At 46.7% G+C, this 17,205-nt stretch overlaps 1 protein-coding gene across 1 annotated transcript in view; it reads right to left on the minus strand.

Annotated features, from left to right (window-relative positions):
• The window catches only part of RLF (RLF zinc finger), a 28,040-nt gene extending 12,433 nt beyond the window's left edge, over positions 1-15,607 (minus strand). Inside the window, exons 1-3 of the mRNA XM_042834645.1 lie at positions 15,455-15,607; positions 10,178-10,332; positions 4,413-4,494 (exon numbers count right to left, since the gene is read on the minus strand). Of these exons, the coding sequence (XP_042690579.1) occupies positions 4,413-4,494; positions 10,178-10,332; positions 15,455-15,607 (390 nt within the window). The remainder of the gene's footprint in view (positions 1-4,412; positions 4,495-10,177; positions 10,333-15,454) is intronic.
• Positions 15,608-17,205: the final 1,598 nt, after the last annotated feature.

Below are 17,205 nucleotides of genomic sequence, written 5' to 3' on the forward strand. Positions count from 1 at the left end.
GTGAGATCACTTCCATTTCTAATACTGCAGCAAATCACACACTGTAAGTCTCCACAGGAAAACCTAAATTTAACTCTTGGGCGATGCACCCATCTACTGAGGAGAGCAGCTTTATTCCCAGTAAAAGATTCATGAGCAGAAAATTACATTCCTGCAGTGAGATTTCACTTCAATTGATCCCCAGCTGTGAGAGTCTCAGAAGCTTCTTAAAGGATTGCTAACAAAACCACACTGCTCCACAAGCTACTTAAGAAGCACCAAATTAAAAACACAGCTAACAGGCAACCTTCACCTCTTCCCCCTCTAATTATACACACCTGCTCTGAGTGGACCTCAGCATACTCATAATCATGGAATGGCTTGGGCTGGAAGGGACCTCAAGGATCAAGTTCCATCCCCCTGTCTTATCTACAATGGATAAACAATTACTACTTCACCACCAAAGCCTGCGTCCAGTTTTAAGTTGATACTGGCCCATTCATCACCTGGACAGCTTTGTTTCCTAGTGAGTGATGGACTCAGAGCACGAGGCTCTTCAAGGAGGCTGTGTGTCCAGCTGACTTTGGGATGCTTTGTCAGTTAACAGAGAAAGCGTGCAAATCTGTGAGAAAATCATCCCCAGCAAGAACTGCACAAAGACTCAATATTGAAAAAGAACAACAGAAAAATGCACGTACTGCAGAACTCCCTGCAACCTTCTTCCATGCTCACATCACACACCAGCTGCATAATTTCAGAGGACGAGCAAGAACGCTGTGCTCTGCAACTTGGTCTAACAAACAGCATTACATCCATGGGAGATCTTATTGTCACAAGAAGCACAAGGAAGACTAGGAACAAGCAATACATGTTTTGTGCATCCCCAATCTAGTTAGGAATGCATTCTGTGCTGCTTTATTAACTATAGAGATTTGCATAAACAATTTGCCATGCAAGTAGAGCAGGGAGGTAAGCAGCTAGCCTCAAACAACAGCTTTCAGTACTGCTGCTCATTTCAGACAGAGAACATGACTGCTGTGGGAAGGCTCCTGCTGCATACAGGAAGAAAAAAAACAACAAAATAACCACAAAACAAAATCACATTGCCCTCATTTGCCAAGACCAAGGAGAAGAACCCAGGGAACTACAGGTCAGTCATCACAGTCAATGTCTCCAGCAAGAGAGTGGGACAAATTCTCCTGAAAACGACACATAAAGACATTCAGACACATAAAGAACAACAGCGGGACTGGAAATAGAAAGGACTGACTTTAGCAAGTAACACTTGATCAGCCTGAATACACTCTGCAGCAACAGACTGCAGATGACATGAGAGCAGGCAGCGTTGCTCACACAGACATAGCAAGACTTTCAACAGTCTCCCATAGCATCTCCAGAACTAACTTTTCACAATATGGAAAAGGGGAGAATAATGTGGGTGGCAAAATGAGCTCAACTGTCAGGTTCAGCAGCTTTGTGATCAACCATACAAAGACTAAAGAGCAGCTGTCTCCTACTAGCATTTTTCGAGGGTCAACGCTGGGCTGACATTTTCAACATCTTTATTCATGGGCTGAATAATGTGGAAGAAGACATTTCCTGCTGGTCTGTACCTCACACAAAACTTGGAGAACAGCAGGCATGCTGCAGAGCAGAGCTGACATTCAGAAGGAGCTCCAACAAGCTGTAGGGAGGAGCTGACAAGGACTTCAGCAAGTTCCACACAGGGAAATACATCAGCAAGTTCCTCACAGGGAAACACCAAGCATTGCACCTGGCACAGAACACCCCAAGGCACCTGCTGCAGCTCAAGAAGCATTCATACAGTGCTCTCAGAAACACGGTTTGGACTTTGGGGAGTCCTTTGTTGAGCCAGGACTCAATGATCCTTGTGGGCCTCTTCTGCCTCAGGACATGCTGTGATTTTTATGTTAAGTATCTGTGGAGGCTGATGACCAACTGGATTGGTTCCAGCTTGGTTGAACTGGTCTTTAGGGTCTGTAAGGGAAACATCAGTCTGTCACGAGCCTTTACAGCAAACAAGGTCACCTCTGCTGAACTGCCTGAACCAGAGCATGACCAAGAGGTTGGCCAAGTGTTCATTCCCCTCCGCCTGCTATTTTTGAGGCTCTGCTGTAGTACAACACACTTGTCACAGCGGAGCAAGTCCAGCAAAGGCCTTTGGAGGGGTCTGTGCAACCACAGGAAAAGAGTGAAGGGGGAATACTCAAAAAGATGGAGCTAAACTCCTCATTAATTGTAAGAGCCAACACAACAGTCATAATAAAGGGAAATCCTGATAGAGCATGTGCTCACTGCAGCGTTTTGGTGTTTAAATTCTTAAAGATGCTTAACATGACTAAGAATGAGAAGGAGAACCCTCAGCAACCTGATCCAAAATAGTCCTACAAGGTAAAACTGGAGCTCTCTTCTGAATCCAGCTGTGCCACGACTCTTCCACAACAGACAGCTTCAAGGGGCTGCACATGCAGTGCATTCACTCCATGTACTGCAAGTACACTTAGTGTGAGACAGTGCTTCCACCTGAGACTGCTCTGACAGAAAACCAAAAAGCAAGCTAACAGAAGGAATGCAGTTCTGCCCAAAGACAGAAATACAGTCCAGATTTCCAGCTCTGACCTCCCAGCATGCTCACTAATTGAAATTCATTATTAAAGACTAAGCAATCTCTAAAAATTACTCAAAAAGCAAACCAGCAAGACACCTGTCTGTAAGACCATCTCAAAAATCAGCTGTTGGTAGCAGTAGAAGAGCTGGTGCTAATTTACAGATTCAAAGTTGTGTGATGATCACAGCAGTGATTTCTGCCCTTGAGCCTGAGATGTCACAATTCAGCATTACAGTCACACCCTGAGTATTCAAGTGACTTTAAGTGCCTCTAACCAGAGCTCCAGGAGCTCTTAAGCAGTGCTAAGAACCTAAAAAAGAGTGACGACACAAAAGTTTCAAGGTGCATTCAAGCAAAACGACCTAAACAACCATCATGCTCACACAGCTGCTCTTTCTCTCAGGTCTTCCCTTCCTGTACAGTTTGAAAACAAATTCATCAGAAAGAGTCTCAGAGGGAAGATTTTTTAGTATCTATTTTTGATTAACACAAGATCAGTTCCCCACTTTATACATGGCTAGATGGCGTGCCATAGAATCTGACAGGTGAGTGACACGGAAAGTCAGCACTGCTGCCCAAAAATGCTCAGGTTGGAGCTTTAGGAGAGCTGCACACGTGATGGTACAGGAACCACAAACATCACAGGGAGATTAACAGAACTGCTACGGATGTGCTAGCAAACCTGCATCTCACCCACAAAAGTACAAGCACCTTCTGACAGCTCCCACTTCTCATCTTTCTCAGCAGTGCGACACCAGGCACTTTTCAAAGCATTCCTATGGGAAAGTGATCAGACTTTACATGCCCTGCTGTTAGGGATGCCAGGGCAGAGAGCCTTGGGGTGAGCACTAAGGGGACAGACAGCAAAGGTGCTGCCATGGATGGCACTACTGACTAACAGTTCTACTGCAAGTCCTGAGAATGCATGCCAATTCCTGCTGCATCATTTGAACAAAAACGTGTCATTCAAGATATGCCCAGCTCTTACTGTTGAGAAATTGTGTAACATACACAAGACAAAGAAGAATCTCTCAAAATACAAGTGCTTAATGCAGCAATACTGCAAGAGACAGCTCTAGGAAGTCACTAGTTCTCAGCATGCATTGCATGTAGCAGTGTGACTCATATCTCTTCTGGGAACTATTTATCAGAGAAAGAATCTGGATGACAGAGTTTTGAGCTCTGCACAGCTCTGTAAGACACACACACACACAAAGGACAACTCCTGGGTACACAAACTTATCTTATCTGAGGACAGGCATGTGTTACACCCAAAAAGCATTTCCCAAACAACAAGTGCCAAAGAAGACAAGCACATTTTTGAGCATTGTACTACAGCAGCTGAGGTTTGCTGCCTCCTAGTGATACCTATCCCAAGCCCCTCTCTGCTACTGTGATTCATGTTCCAGATGAGCCAAAGCCACCAGTCTTAGACACTGCAAACACACATCATCTGCTGCCTCCCCTGCAGCAAGACCTAACTACAGAACAGAACTATCAACTTGGGCAAGGCTGAAGTTGTACTCCTGAGAACACTGCTGTCCCTCAGCTGATGACATCCAGCCACTCAAACAACCAAGTAACAGTGTGTCCTGACAGCAGCTCTTCCCCAGCACATCTCTACTCACATCTGAGATCACATGCTAAATTGGATCAAAATATATAGCATGCTGTATGAGCTTCTTCCTAAAATAAGATATGCTACTAAACCTGAGTAAAGGCTGAATGAGGATTTTTTTAAAAAGGAAAATATATATTTAAAAATATGTAAAATTGGAAAAAAAAAGAAATCCAGAGCACTTACCTGTATGGACTGATGGAATTCTAGCCACACCTCATGTGGCAATTCACTTTCAGGAATTGAAAGGAGTAGCTCAAAACAACTCCTGGAAAAGTAAGAGGCAAGTAAGCAAGCTACCTGAACAAATCCTGTCTTTATGATAGATAACATTTGTGACAGACATTACTTAACAGAGAAGTGACAGCAACGCTGAAATACATTTGACTGCATAAATAACTTAAAGGCCAACGGCAGCCCCAGATTTGGGCAGCCATCAATAGAGAGGAGTGCTCCTTTTCCCCGTGCACAACCTTCCTGGGATAAGATTGCTATCAGCAAAAAGGAACTCTGCCCAGTGCAGCTTAGGAACTTTGCACTACAGAATTTCTACTCTTCTGAAATGGAGGAGAACGTCAGACCTAATTGCTGTTCCTTCATTTAAACCATCAGGCTAATGCTAATTTTTAAGGAGAAAAAAACAACAAGGAAATGACTGCAGACATTTAGAACACTCACTGTATCACAGGGGAAAGCCCTGATCAACACTGACCAGTTTCTTTGGAGACAAAGCATTAAGGCTATTGCCTACACTGTTCACAAATGGGTTATCTAAGCTTACACTGAGCACACAGACAACAAAAACCCCAAGTGCTGCACAGAACAACGTCACCAAGTCAAACTGAAGGCATCAGCCACAACGCAGCACCTAGAGAAACCACAGGGCTGACGTACAGCAGGAAAGTTCCCACACTTCACCTCAACATTAAGAAAGAAAATCAGTCCAGGGCTCCCATACAAGAACCACACCGAATTGCTGCTCTAAGTTAGACCTACATTGTTCAACAGTTCTAATTCATGCTAATTATTGCTAAATACCTCCACTCCCAAATATTAACTAGAAGACGTGAGTGGACAACACACTGCTCCCAGAGACAGAAGAGCTAAGTGTGGGGAAGGGGAAAAGACAGAGATGGCCATCAAGCAAATGTGAGTTTGGGTACACCCAGCTTTGCTGTCAATGTGCTTTTCGAGATGCACACTTCATTTTCTTTTGTTAAAGACTCAACTGTCCTATCTACTTCCACCAATTTAATTTGGGGAAAAAAGCTTGCTGTAAAAATATTCTTTGATGTATGTACTAGTTATAGGAAGATAGCAGGCTTAAACTACAAGGCAAAATGAGGTTTCACAGAGCTTTTCCTGTAGTTAAGCACTTGGGTGCTACCCGGCCTATGGAGAGATTTTTAGACGTGATTCCCAAAGCATTATGTGAATACAGACTGTGAAAATAAAAGGGCTGAGTTTATACCTAGAAAAATATCATCTGCTGTAGCAACTCAGGACTGAGTTGAGCCAAGAAATCTCTGAGCCCTGCAGTCTCCTCCTGGAGCCATTTCTGAAGTGTGAAGCACACCACCACCTAACAGCTTACAGCACAACCACAAAAGCCAACCAGAGATTTGTTGGGTTTCTTTTTTTTGCCAAGAAAAACAAGTCATTGTCTTTAATTTTTTGTTACAAGTTACTCATGTACAGCTGCACAAAGACTCTCTGTCCTCCCTTAGAAGCAAGAGGGAGGAACGGCCGTTCAGAGCAACCCTGGATGAGAACACAAAACAAAGAAGATGCCATTCTCCCCAAAGGGAAAGTCCACTGCTACTGAGCAGAACAGCTTTGGCTTCAGCTCAGAACACTGCTGGTTCTTCCTAACATCACTCTGTACAATTCAAAGGCACAATTTCATGGTGTAACTCTACTGAAAGCTGTTCAACCTTCCCACTCCTTTGTTCTGTTAAAGAACAAGGCCTTGGGGTTTCTCCTTCATTTCATGCTTTCTACCCATAACGTACTCCTTGATTTCATGTTTTTTATTCTGCAGAGCAACTCTGAGTCAAATAAACCCAACGCTTCATATCTGCATACAATTATTACACTACCACTTTTATAGGCAGCAATTTAATTGTGTTAAAAGACCAGCAGGGATAATCCACCTGCAGCCAGAAGTTACTCTGCATTTGCTCTGAGTTGAATTAACCCTTAAGGACAGCCAGCAGAGTGGTACAGCTGAGTTAGTGAATTAAATTACAGCAGCTTATTAGACAGAATAATGCTGTGTTAGACATGTAAAGACACTGAACTACCACACCTGCCTCCTCACAGAGGTGCTATGAAAAGCAAGGGCTCTCCTCCTGGAAGCAATACACATCAGACTCGCTGCTCTAACCACAGTTCTTTCTACTTAGACATTCAGGTCTCCTTTCTTCCACTGGTTGAAAAAGAACATAAAACACCTTGCTGAAGATGTGGAAATGCTGATGTCCCTTTCGAATGACTGCCTTAGCAGCTGGGGCTGGGTTGGGCAGATACTCCTCCCAGCCTCTATGATCCTGTGCTTTGCTGCTGTGGAAATGAGCATCCCGAATTCTATTTGATCCAAGGGCCACAACGAAGACCATTCCCTTCCCCTCACACTCACTCGCCCATCCTGCACACCACAACCACTCCAAGCTTTCCTTCTATTTTCTAACGTTAAGCAGTGGACCAGAACATCCCCACACTGCACCAGCATCAATTTTCAGGGGATGAGGGGAGTGTGAAAGCACTGTTTGTGTCTGGCAGCTCCTATCAGAACAGCACACTTCCATATCCCAAACCAAGTAATATTCTTCCTCCCTCACAGAACTTAACTTCAACCTCTAATTCCCTGCCTCAGCTCCTCTCTCCTTCCCATTTAAACTTATATAAAGATACGACAGGAGAGCTCAGAGTGAGGAAAAGAGCACACCTAAAACCCATGACACAGAACCACCCGTGACCTCACGCGTCGCCTCTTTCATTCCTCAGATTCCTCTCAACTGCAACCATAACAAGAACACGATGATTCTACCACACCAGCCACAAAGTGAGCCAAGTGCACAAGCTGCACCCTGAAAGATGAAAGAAGCTGTACTCCAGGCATCACTGACCCCACATACAAAGACAGAAGGCAAACCTAAAGCTAAATGAGTAGGAACCAGCGGAACAGTGATTAAAAAAAAGGATGGGAATATGGTAAGAGAGTGAAAACTGCCAAGGTGTTTTGCAAAGAGATGTGCTGGGCACCAGCTGAGGCAGCTGCCTGGCCTGCAGCCCCTCACCATCACAGCAGCAGCTACAAACAGTGTGACAAGAACTCATCCTAATAAAAAATGGATCTCTGTAAGATCAGCAGACTGCAGCCAAACAGATGGAAGAATAAGAAAAGCTGTGGCAGGAAATATGGAGAATAAAGCAGCTTATTTCAAATAGTCTGCTTTGGCAGTCAGTGAAAATACCAACACTCCACTCTCATTAGAGGGATTGATAATGAAATGCTTTCTTTGCTGACACTAAAATACACAACTAAATCTCGTGATTTGTATGAAGCAGTAAAAAAATTACATTAAAGCCATTTTATTTAACCTTTGTCAGCAGATCTGGTAGAGCTGCTCAAGCTGATGGAGTTCAAGGAGCATCTGGACAAGGCTCTCAGATACAGGGGTTGAGTTTTGGGTGGTCTGTATAGAGTTGGACTCAACGATGTTTGTGGGCCCTTCCAACTTCTGACCTTCTATGATGCCCCAATGGTGGTTGGTAAAACAGTGGGACTTACAAAATTAATAGAAGAGGATGCAATTGCCACGGCAACTCACATCTGGTTAAATATCAGCAGGTCATCCATCAAGAAAATTTATCTGCAAAAGCTTAAAAAAGGATAATGCCATGCAAATCATCATCTAAGCTGTGAATGTCATCAATCCAAGGGACTGAATCATCGCCAGCTCCTGGAGTTCCTTAGAAGTGCAGATGCTGGTTATGGGCCGTTCCTCCTTTTGCTGAAGGAAGGTGGCAAAGTTGGGGTAAAATGTTACAAACACTTTACAGTTTGTGGAATGAAATCAAGGCATTTATGGAATCTGAGAGAAATTCTGTACCAGAACTTGAAGATTAAAAGTGGCAGCTGGATTTAACATTTTGGGTGGGTTTGACCACTCCTTAAATGAGTGAAACGTGTCTTTGAGGTCAAAAATCAACTCATCAGTGTTATGCTTCAAACCAAACTGAATTATGGCAAGCTCAAGTTATGGTAAATGATTTCATGCATTTTAACGCGTTGGCAAAACAGTCCTGTGAGCAGAGGAAAACACACAGCCCTACTTTCCATTCTGATAACGGAATTTGAAGATAGTTTTCAAAATTGCTGAGAAAGACATCAATTTTTTTTTAATATTTTTGACTCCAGTTTCAGTCAACATAAAAATATGAGCTGCCAGTCTTCAAGAGGAATGTGTAGAGTTGCAAATCAACTCAAAAACCTGGCCTTGTCTCTTACCATAGGAAGACACCCCTCACTTCTCAGTCACACCTTATTCATGCCATCACCTTTGGCAGCGCATCCATTTGTCAACAACTCTGCTTTCATGGATGAAGCACAGGAAGAGTAAAACTTCATCAGACATCTCTGACAACCCCCTGAGAGCTCCAGCCACTGCCATCAACCAGGCACTGATGCTTGGTTTCACAGCTACAAGGTCACACATCCCACTAGTTTTGTTGTGTTGCTGCTGCTCTTATTTCCTAATATATTTTTTATTAAAACAAGTTACTTTTGGCAACATTGGGACGTATTATATATGAGGCCCAAGACAATTCCTCTTCACTCAGTGCAGCCCAGGAAACCACAAGGCCATGAGCTGAATGATTTACAGTGTAAGCTTTCAGTTTCCATGTTAGCATCTTAAATTAAACAAACAAGGAGAGGACTGTAAGGTAATTCAGGTGGGAAGGAATCTGATTTTATGTTTTTTTCCTCTCCTAGGCAGAAGTAGAAAAAAAATAAACTACTGCTAGTTCATATTTTCTCTTAACTCCAAATATTAAAAAAAAAAAAAAAAAAAGCATCATAAGGAGATATCTGGTTCTGACTGATATTTCAAGTCCATCCATTACAAAACGTGTTCTCAAAAACAACACTTGACTTCAGATCACTACTGGCAGAGAAAAGTCAGCCCACTGAGAAACTAAACGACTCATATTTTACAAAGAGCTTCATAGCTAAAGTTCAGAAACTTCGCCCTTCTGCCTTGAACAAAACCTCACCAGCAGTGCTGTTACCCTTCTGGGGTTAAGGTTGCTAACTGATGGCTTTGAAAGCCCTTACACTGCGGTTTTCGCAATCAAAACAGCACCCCTGCACTTGAAAGTGTCTGTGAGGAAGTAAGAGAAATTCCAATTTTGCATCCACCAGTAAAAACAGGAACAAAAAGGAGAATTGCTTGACAAGAATCGATCTGCTTTAAATCATCCGAGTGCCTACAGACCCTGGTCAGAGAGCTCAGGTTAAGTCACACGTGGCTTATATACACACAAAACTTTGTCTGTAACCAACACAAACAGCTTCTTGTTTTCAGAAGGGGATCTCCTCACAACTTCCTTGCACTACAAGCAGAAGGACACACAAAGGCAGCAATTGCACCAAGACCGATGCAGGTTTCTTCAGCTATGTATGAAAGCCTAGCATTAAAGCTTGCATTCAAAGGGAACTCAGCTTTTTCTACTAAAGAAATAATTTTTAGAACCTTCATGAAGGAACAGAGTCTTCTTAATACCTTTACACCTACCCAGGTACGGAGGAACTAGATAATACATCTTAAACACGGCTGACAAGTATTACACTGCATTTCAACAACTCGCCCGTTCATTTGTAAACTATTGTTTCTGCCTTTCTTTAAATGTATTTTAAAACACAGGTGTACCAACTCAACACTTACAGCACCAGCCTGCCCAGCACCAAGAGAACATCCTCACATTCCGTGGTCAAGTAAGGCCGTGCGTTGGCAAAGCTTTGGATGGAGATCCGATATACTTCCAAAAAAGGTAAAATATGTTCTGATGCACCCCGACTGCCAGCGTAGTGAAGAAGTGTCTGAAAGAAAATGGGTTTTTGTTAGAAGGTCTCATAGTACACTTTTCTGTAAGGAACAAACATCATTGTGTAATATCAGTAGAGATGGTGGGTGAATTCTGAAAGCGAATTCTTATTCTAAAGGAGGGCTTCTTCTGTGCAAGTGTCACACAGGCAGATCCACACATGGATCACAGCAGCACCAAGGTTGGAAGAGACTCCAAGATCATCCAATCCAACCGTCCACCTCGAATCATAGAATGGCTGGGCTGAAAAGGACCACAATGCTCATCCAGCTCCAACCCCCTGCTGTGTGCAGGGTTGTCAACCAGCAGCCCAGGCTGCCCAGAGCCACATCCAGCCTGGCCTTGAATGCCTGCAAGGATGGGGATCCACAGCCTCCTTGGGCAACCTGTTCCAGTGCCTCACCACCCTCTGGGTGAAAAACTTCCCCCTAATATCCAACCTAAACCTCCCCTGTCTCAGTTTAAGACCACCTCCCACCAATACTTTCCACTAAACCACATCCCTCAGTAAAACATCCCAACACTGAGACTAAGAACATCTATCAAGCTGTACTGTATTAAAGGCACACATACATCAATGCAACAAACATGAGGCCATCAGCAGAAATCTACAGAACCCAGATCATACCATGCTGTACCCATGTTCCAAACACAGGCACAGTACTGAAGAAGCCACCTAAAATCCAGCCTGCTTTAAGAAAAATAGTACAGCTTTGACAATAGCATTTCCTCAGCTTCTTAGACCTCCAATCAGCGGTGTGTTGTTTTCCTACCAACCACTGCATAACACAGAGCAGGCAGGGTGCTGAGCTAAGGACAGTGCAGTCCTGCTTCCAGGCAGCACCTCCTCTCTGAAGGCAGGCACCCTGCAGCTGCTGTTCTCACCAACTACAACCTCCTCCAGTCCAAACCAAGTACCAACATTAAGGTCAGCTCCAAAGAAAAAAAGGCAACGATGCTGAGCTTTGGGCAATCCTCAGGGCCAAGACTGTATGGGAAGAGTTTAGTTGTCACAGGGGTTTGGACAAGTCCTATCACTTCAGGCTGTGCCTCTGACACCTTGAAATAACGTGTGATTGCATCAGACTGTGACAGGACATTGCTGACCAGGCACTACGGTGAGCCTGCTAAAATACATGCAGTCGTTACAGTGGTCAGAAACTTCTGAAGTGTTTGACATAGCAAGAAATAAGCAGCTAGTTCCAAGCTGTTCTGTGCACTGCCCAATGCTGTGTTAGTGATCTAATCCATACCTTAACAGTCCCAGGGTCAAAGAATGCAGACATCCTCTCCACCAGCACACCCACACATGATGTTTAACAATGAAATCTATGGAAATACTAAAACTAAGACTGTTCTGCAGGCTATTCTCCCAGAACTCAGTAATACAACCCCTGTGTGAATTCAACCATAAACTAACCCAAACCACAACGTTAACAGTTTTGAAGAGGCTGGAAGTTTACAGAAACCATCCTTTAAAACCACACAAAGCTCATTAACAAAAGCAATGAGTTACTAATGGTTGTTTACTGATGTAAGTGCCTCTCTAAGAAACTAGTGGAGGATTTAATAAACAAAATAAGGCGTTAGAAGAATTACGAAGGCTGTCAAGCCGTAATTCCTTGAGCTACTCACAAGACTGATGACTATCATGAAATCACCTATTCAGAAACCCTGCTAGGAGTCTATCATTATAGAAATAAAATATACTGATCACTGTACCTGACTAAAACTACATCCATTAATGGCAGCTTACCCAATTTAGTACTTGCTTATGACAGGCACATACATCATTTTCAGGCTGGAGGGGCTCTGAGCACCACATGGAGCTGTGGGGGTCCCTGCTCACTGCTGGCAGTTGGACTGGATGGCCTTTAAAGATCCTCTCCAACCCAAACAATTCAGTGACTATGATTCTATGGCAGTACAAGGCTGTAAACCGTTCTACAACGTTTCACAAAAGTATACACGTTTGCTAGAAAACACTACACCCTTCCCCTTAGTGCTATCTTACCACTGAGGTCATCTACAGTCAGCAATTCTTTGAGCAGCCAATGAGCTGGAACTTCTCCTGGAGCAGCTAGACACTGAAATCATCACTACATCCTCTTTCCTTTGACTACAGCCATAGATGTAACCAGAGTGGGATGCAGACAACAGAGGCCACAAGCATCCACCTACAGCACAACCCACAGACTGACGCAGCTCCTCAGTTCTGCACTGATTCCCAAGCAGGTATTGCAGCACTGCAGGGCATAGGTGCACTTCTCACAAAGCTGTTCTTACACCAGCTTTGAGTTTAACATAAATACACAAAGACATCTCCTCTTTAACAGACCTGATCACAGCTGCAAGTCCTCCAACAGTGTCACCCACCCAACTGGTGCTGAGGATCAGCAGATGAGGTTCTTTGAGGTGCTGCACGCTCTGCCTCATTGACACTGCTTCATATTTACAACACAGCAACCTCATGTACGCACAACCTGACCCTACCAGTTGGTGTCTGTGTATACAGACTTACCCCAACAGACTTGTTCCTCATAATGTGAACGTGCAGTGCATCACAACAGTGCAGAGCCAACCCACTATTTAGTGCCGAGACACTTAGCTGTGTCATCCTGAACATTCATCTTCCTCTCCTGCCCAAGAGGTAGGTGACCAAGGCAGCATCATTAGACACTGCTCCCAGAAGGAGCTGCAGGAAAGCAGCACAAGTTTCTGTGTTGCCAACGCTGCTTCTCTGTGCACAGAGCAGTCTGGATACTATTTGGTTCACCATCTGTTGTGCCCTGACGGCATCCGTTGCTCCCACAGTGCCAGATGTACCCACAGGATGGCAAATCCCAAAGTATTTTAATGGCCCCCACCACAACTACACCTCCAGATCCTACTTAAACACAACTGAAGTGAGTTTCTCTCTAGGCAAGACCTGCTGCAGTTCAATGAGCAGATGACAAGATATCAGTGGTGGCCTCCAAGATGTTAAGTACCTCAATTCAACTTTCTATTAAGTTTAACTTAGGAGCAGACATTCAGTCCTTGAGAAGTTTTATCACTAGAGCTCTGTGCCACACCTACAAACACCCCCAGTTGGAAGGGGAAACAGCGATGTAAAATCATACGCTCCCATAGCATAGTTTGACAGCACAACATCACAAACTCACACCCCACTGAAGTGGCTGGATGTCAGCCCAACAACTGCATGCCTGGATCTCTAAGAGAACAATCATGCAATCAGAACTGTCCAAAACTGATGACAGCACTGGATAAGTTTATTCTGGGCAACCAAATGAATACAAGCGTTGGTCATCTTGACAGTATCTGCCAAACATCTGCCAAATCCTTGTTCCAACGCTTGGCTGCAATAAACAGCACTGCAGGTCATTTTTGTAAAGCCTAAAACAAGGTAGAAGTAACACATTTTACAGAGATTTCCATGTAAACATATGGTCATCTCAGTGCACATGTAACTTGGGAGATAACTGCAGTGTGTGTGAGCTGCGCTCTGAAGTTTGCCAAGCATGAATACCAGAACCTAACAAACCTTTCCAGCACTGAGCACCCTCACCAAGTTCACAGACAGCATCAAGTTGGGGGAAGCATCGACCTGCCTGAGGGTAGGAAGGTGCAATGGAGGGAGCTAGGCAGGCTGGTTGCTGGGCTGAGGCAGATGGGATGAGCTTCAGTGAGTGTTGAGTGCTGCACTTTGGTCACAACAGCCTCATGTAATGCTGTGGGCTTGGGGCACAGCAGCCAAGAGCTGTGAAGAGAAGGACCTGGGGCTGATGGTGACACTTGGCTGGATGCGAGCCAGCAGGGTGCCCAGGTGGCCAAGAAACCCCACGGCATCCTGGCTATGTCAGCAGCAATGCAGCCTGCAGGAGGTAACCATCCCTCTGTGCTGGCACTGCTGGAGCTGCACATCAGTGCTGTGCTCAGCCTTGAGCCTCTCACTGTGAGAAAGACATGGAAGGTCTGGAGTGTGTGCAGAGAAGGGAACAGAGCTGTGAGGGATCTTAAGCACAGTGCTGGGGAGCGGCTGAGGGAATGGGATGGGTCCACCTGGAGAAGAGGAGCTCAGGAAAGACCTCACTGTTCTCTACAACTGCCTGAAAAGAGGTCGTGGGGAGGTGGGAGTCGGCCTCTGCTTTTGTGATAGGATGAGAGGTGATGCCCTCAAGTTGCACCAGGGGATGGTCAGGTTGTGTATTAGGAAGATCATCTCAGAATCAGCAGTGATGCAGTGGCAGAGGCTGCATAGGGAGTGGTGGAGTCACCATCCCCACTCCATCCCCATTCCAGGTGCTCCAGAACCATGGGGAGGTGCCACTGAGGGCCACGGTCCATCAGCAATACTGTTGGGGGGTGGATGGTTGGACTAAATAATCTGAGGTCTTTTCCAACCTTATTGATTCTCTGATTTCCCCAAAAGAACAGCATGGCCAAGCACACAGCCTACAGGTGTAAATCAACCCTGTGAGGACTAACACCACATTTCAGACACCCGTGAGGCTGTTGGCCACAGTCAGCAGCTGGTGTTGCCCTTCCATTCGGAAAGGAAGGCCGGGTGAGAGCACCAGCTGGCAGGTTGGGTTTTAAGCACAGAACGCTTTCGGATTGAAGAGGAAAAGCACCCAAACCCAACAACAACAGATGATGTAACCGCACAGCTCTCACTAACAGATGCCGTTCAGGAAGCACATTAACCGCACAGATTACTATATCACAAATATGTCACGTTCACCCATAACACTTAAACAAGCTTAAGAACTTAATGATTTAATTCAAAAATCGTTCATCACCGGCATTAAACCACCGCTCACTCCGAGCACTGACCCGGACGCAGCACAACGGGCAGCCGGCCGGCCGGACTCCCACACGGCGCCGTTCCCAACCGCGATGAACGCAGAACGTCCCGTCCCGTCCCGGCCCCCCCCCCCCCAACCCCCCGATGCCCCGCGCGGCCCAAAGGCGCAACGCTCCGCCTCACCGCACCGGCGGCCCCGCACCGCGACGCCGCGACAGCTCCCCCCCCGCCGCACTCCGCCAACTCCCGCCGCACTGAAGTCTCGCAACGACCTCACCGCGCTGAGGAGGCCCCTCGCCGCGGCCCGTACCTGGCAGAAGCCGCGGCAGTAGGCCCGGGACGACGCCTCCGACACTTCCTGCTCGCACAGTTCCGTCTGCAGCTGCCACAGCCGGCCCCGCAGCGCCGCCACCAACCGCGCCATCTCGGCCCGCGGAGCCGCCTCGGCCTCAGCGTCCGCCATCTGCGCTCGGCCCCGCCGCGCGTAGGCACGGGTCACGTGACGGCGCCGCCGACCTCAGCGGCCCGGGACGGCGGCACGTGATGCGCACGTGACGCGACGCACAGCGGCGCTGAGCACGTGAGCGGAAATAGCGCAAGGGTACGGGATGAGCTCTTCCGGGGGCAGCCGGAAGCGTGTCGCTGCGGGGTGAAGTCAGTGCGGATGTGAGGGGGTGGCAGATCGTAACGGCGCCGATGACGTCACAGCCCTAACGTCGGAGTTGTCGCGTGTTGTGAGGTATTTCGCCGCGTTTGTGGGGGTGCATCCGTAATTCTGGGCCCGCGCGGAAATAAAAGGCGGAGGAAATGCCTGATGGGGTCCGTTCAGGTGATGGTGCGTGAAGGACCTGGGGGTCTGAGTGGAGAGTGCTCTGGGTGGAGAGTCCCGGCGGCTCTGGGGGCCGGGGTGGCCAGCAGGGACAGGGAGGGGGTTTCTCTCTACTCTGCCCCCGTGAGGCCCTATCTGCAGTACTGTGTCCTTCGTATTGGAGCCCCAAGTACAACAAGGACAGAGAGCTGTTGGAGAGGGTCCAGAAGAGCCACAAAGATGATCAGGGGACTGGAGCACCTCCCCTACAAAGACAGGCTGAGGGAGCTGGGCTTGTCCAGCCTGGAGAAAAGAAGGCTGTGGGGTGACCTCATTGCAGCCTGCAGTACCTAAAGGGAGCTTAAAACAGGAGGGGAATCAACTCTTTGAAATCATTGATAACTGCAGGACAAGGGGAAATGGTTTGAAGTTAAGGGAGGGAAGATTGAGGTTGGATGTCAGGGGGAAGTTCTTTGCTATGAGAGTGGTGAGGTGCTGGAACAGCTGCCCAGAGAGGTTGTGGATGTCCCGTCCTTGGGGGTGTTCAAGGCCAGGTTGGATGGGGCCCTGGCAGCCTGGGCTGGTGTTAAATGTGGAGATTGGAGGCCTTGCATGTGGAGATTCATGATCCTTGAGGTCCCTTCCAACCCTGGCCATTCTGTGGAAGCAGGACGAGGGGCTTCCCTATGTTTGGGGCTGTACTCAGCTGAGCACTCCAGGCATAGGGGCTCTCCCCCCTAGGAAGCAGTGTGGCAGTCAGCTCCCAGCAGCCCTCTGGGAGGGTCCCAGGACGGAGCTGTGGGGTGTGGTTGTGAGGTAGTAATTAGGCAGCCGAGAGGGAGCACTATCAGGCAGTCATGGGGGCAGAGATATGGTGCAGAGCTGTGGGACTGGGGTCACCTACAGGCCGGGGTTGGGAGGGTTCAACGGCAGGAGTGTGAGCTGTGGGAATGGGGCTGTGGCCATTGGTCTGGATCCAGCTTCTTCTGTGGGTCAGGGTTTGGAGCTGGGGGAGGGTAAGGATTGTGTAATATTGTCTCTTCTGGGCAAGTTATGGGAAATGGGAGTGATTGAACACAGTCTACCCACCCTCCCCACAGGTGGGGCCTTGTTAAGTCTGAAGCTCATTAAGCACAGTGATTCTAATGAGCTCTCCCAATGGTACCCCAGAAGTCCCACCACCCCATACTGCCCCATCTCAACCACCCATGGAAGTTCACAAAACTGGGAGAGGCGCAACTTTATTCGGTGGT

This window comes from Centrocercus urophasianus, unplaced genomic scaffold, assembly GCF_019232065.1.
Source record: "Centrocercus urophasianus isolate 14NV4802_14NV808 unplaced genomic scaffold, USGS_Curo_1.0 seq_48, whole genome shotgun sequence".
NCBI classification, from domain to species: domain Eukaryota; kingdom Metazoa; phylum Chordata; class Aves; order Galliformes; family Phasianidae; genus Centrocercus; species Centrocercus urophasianus.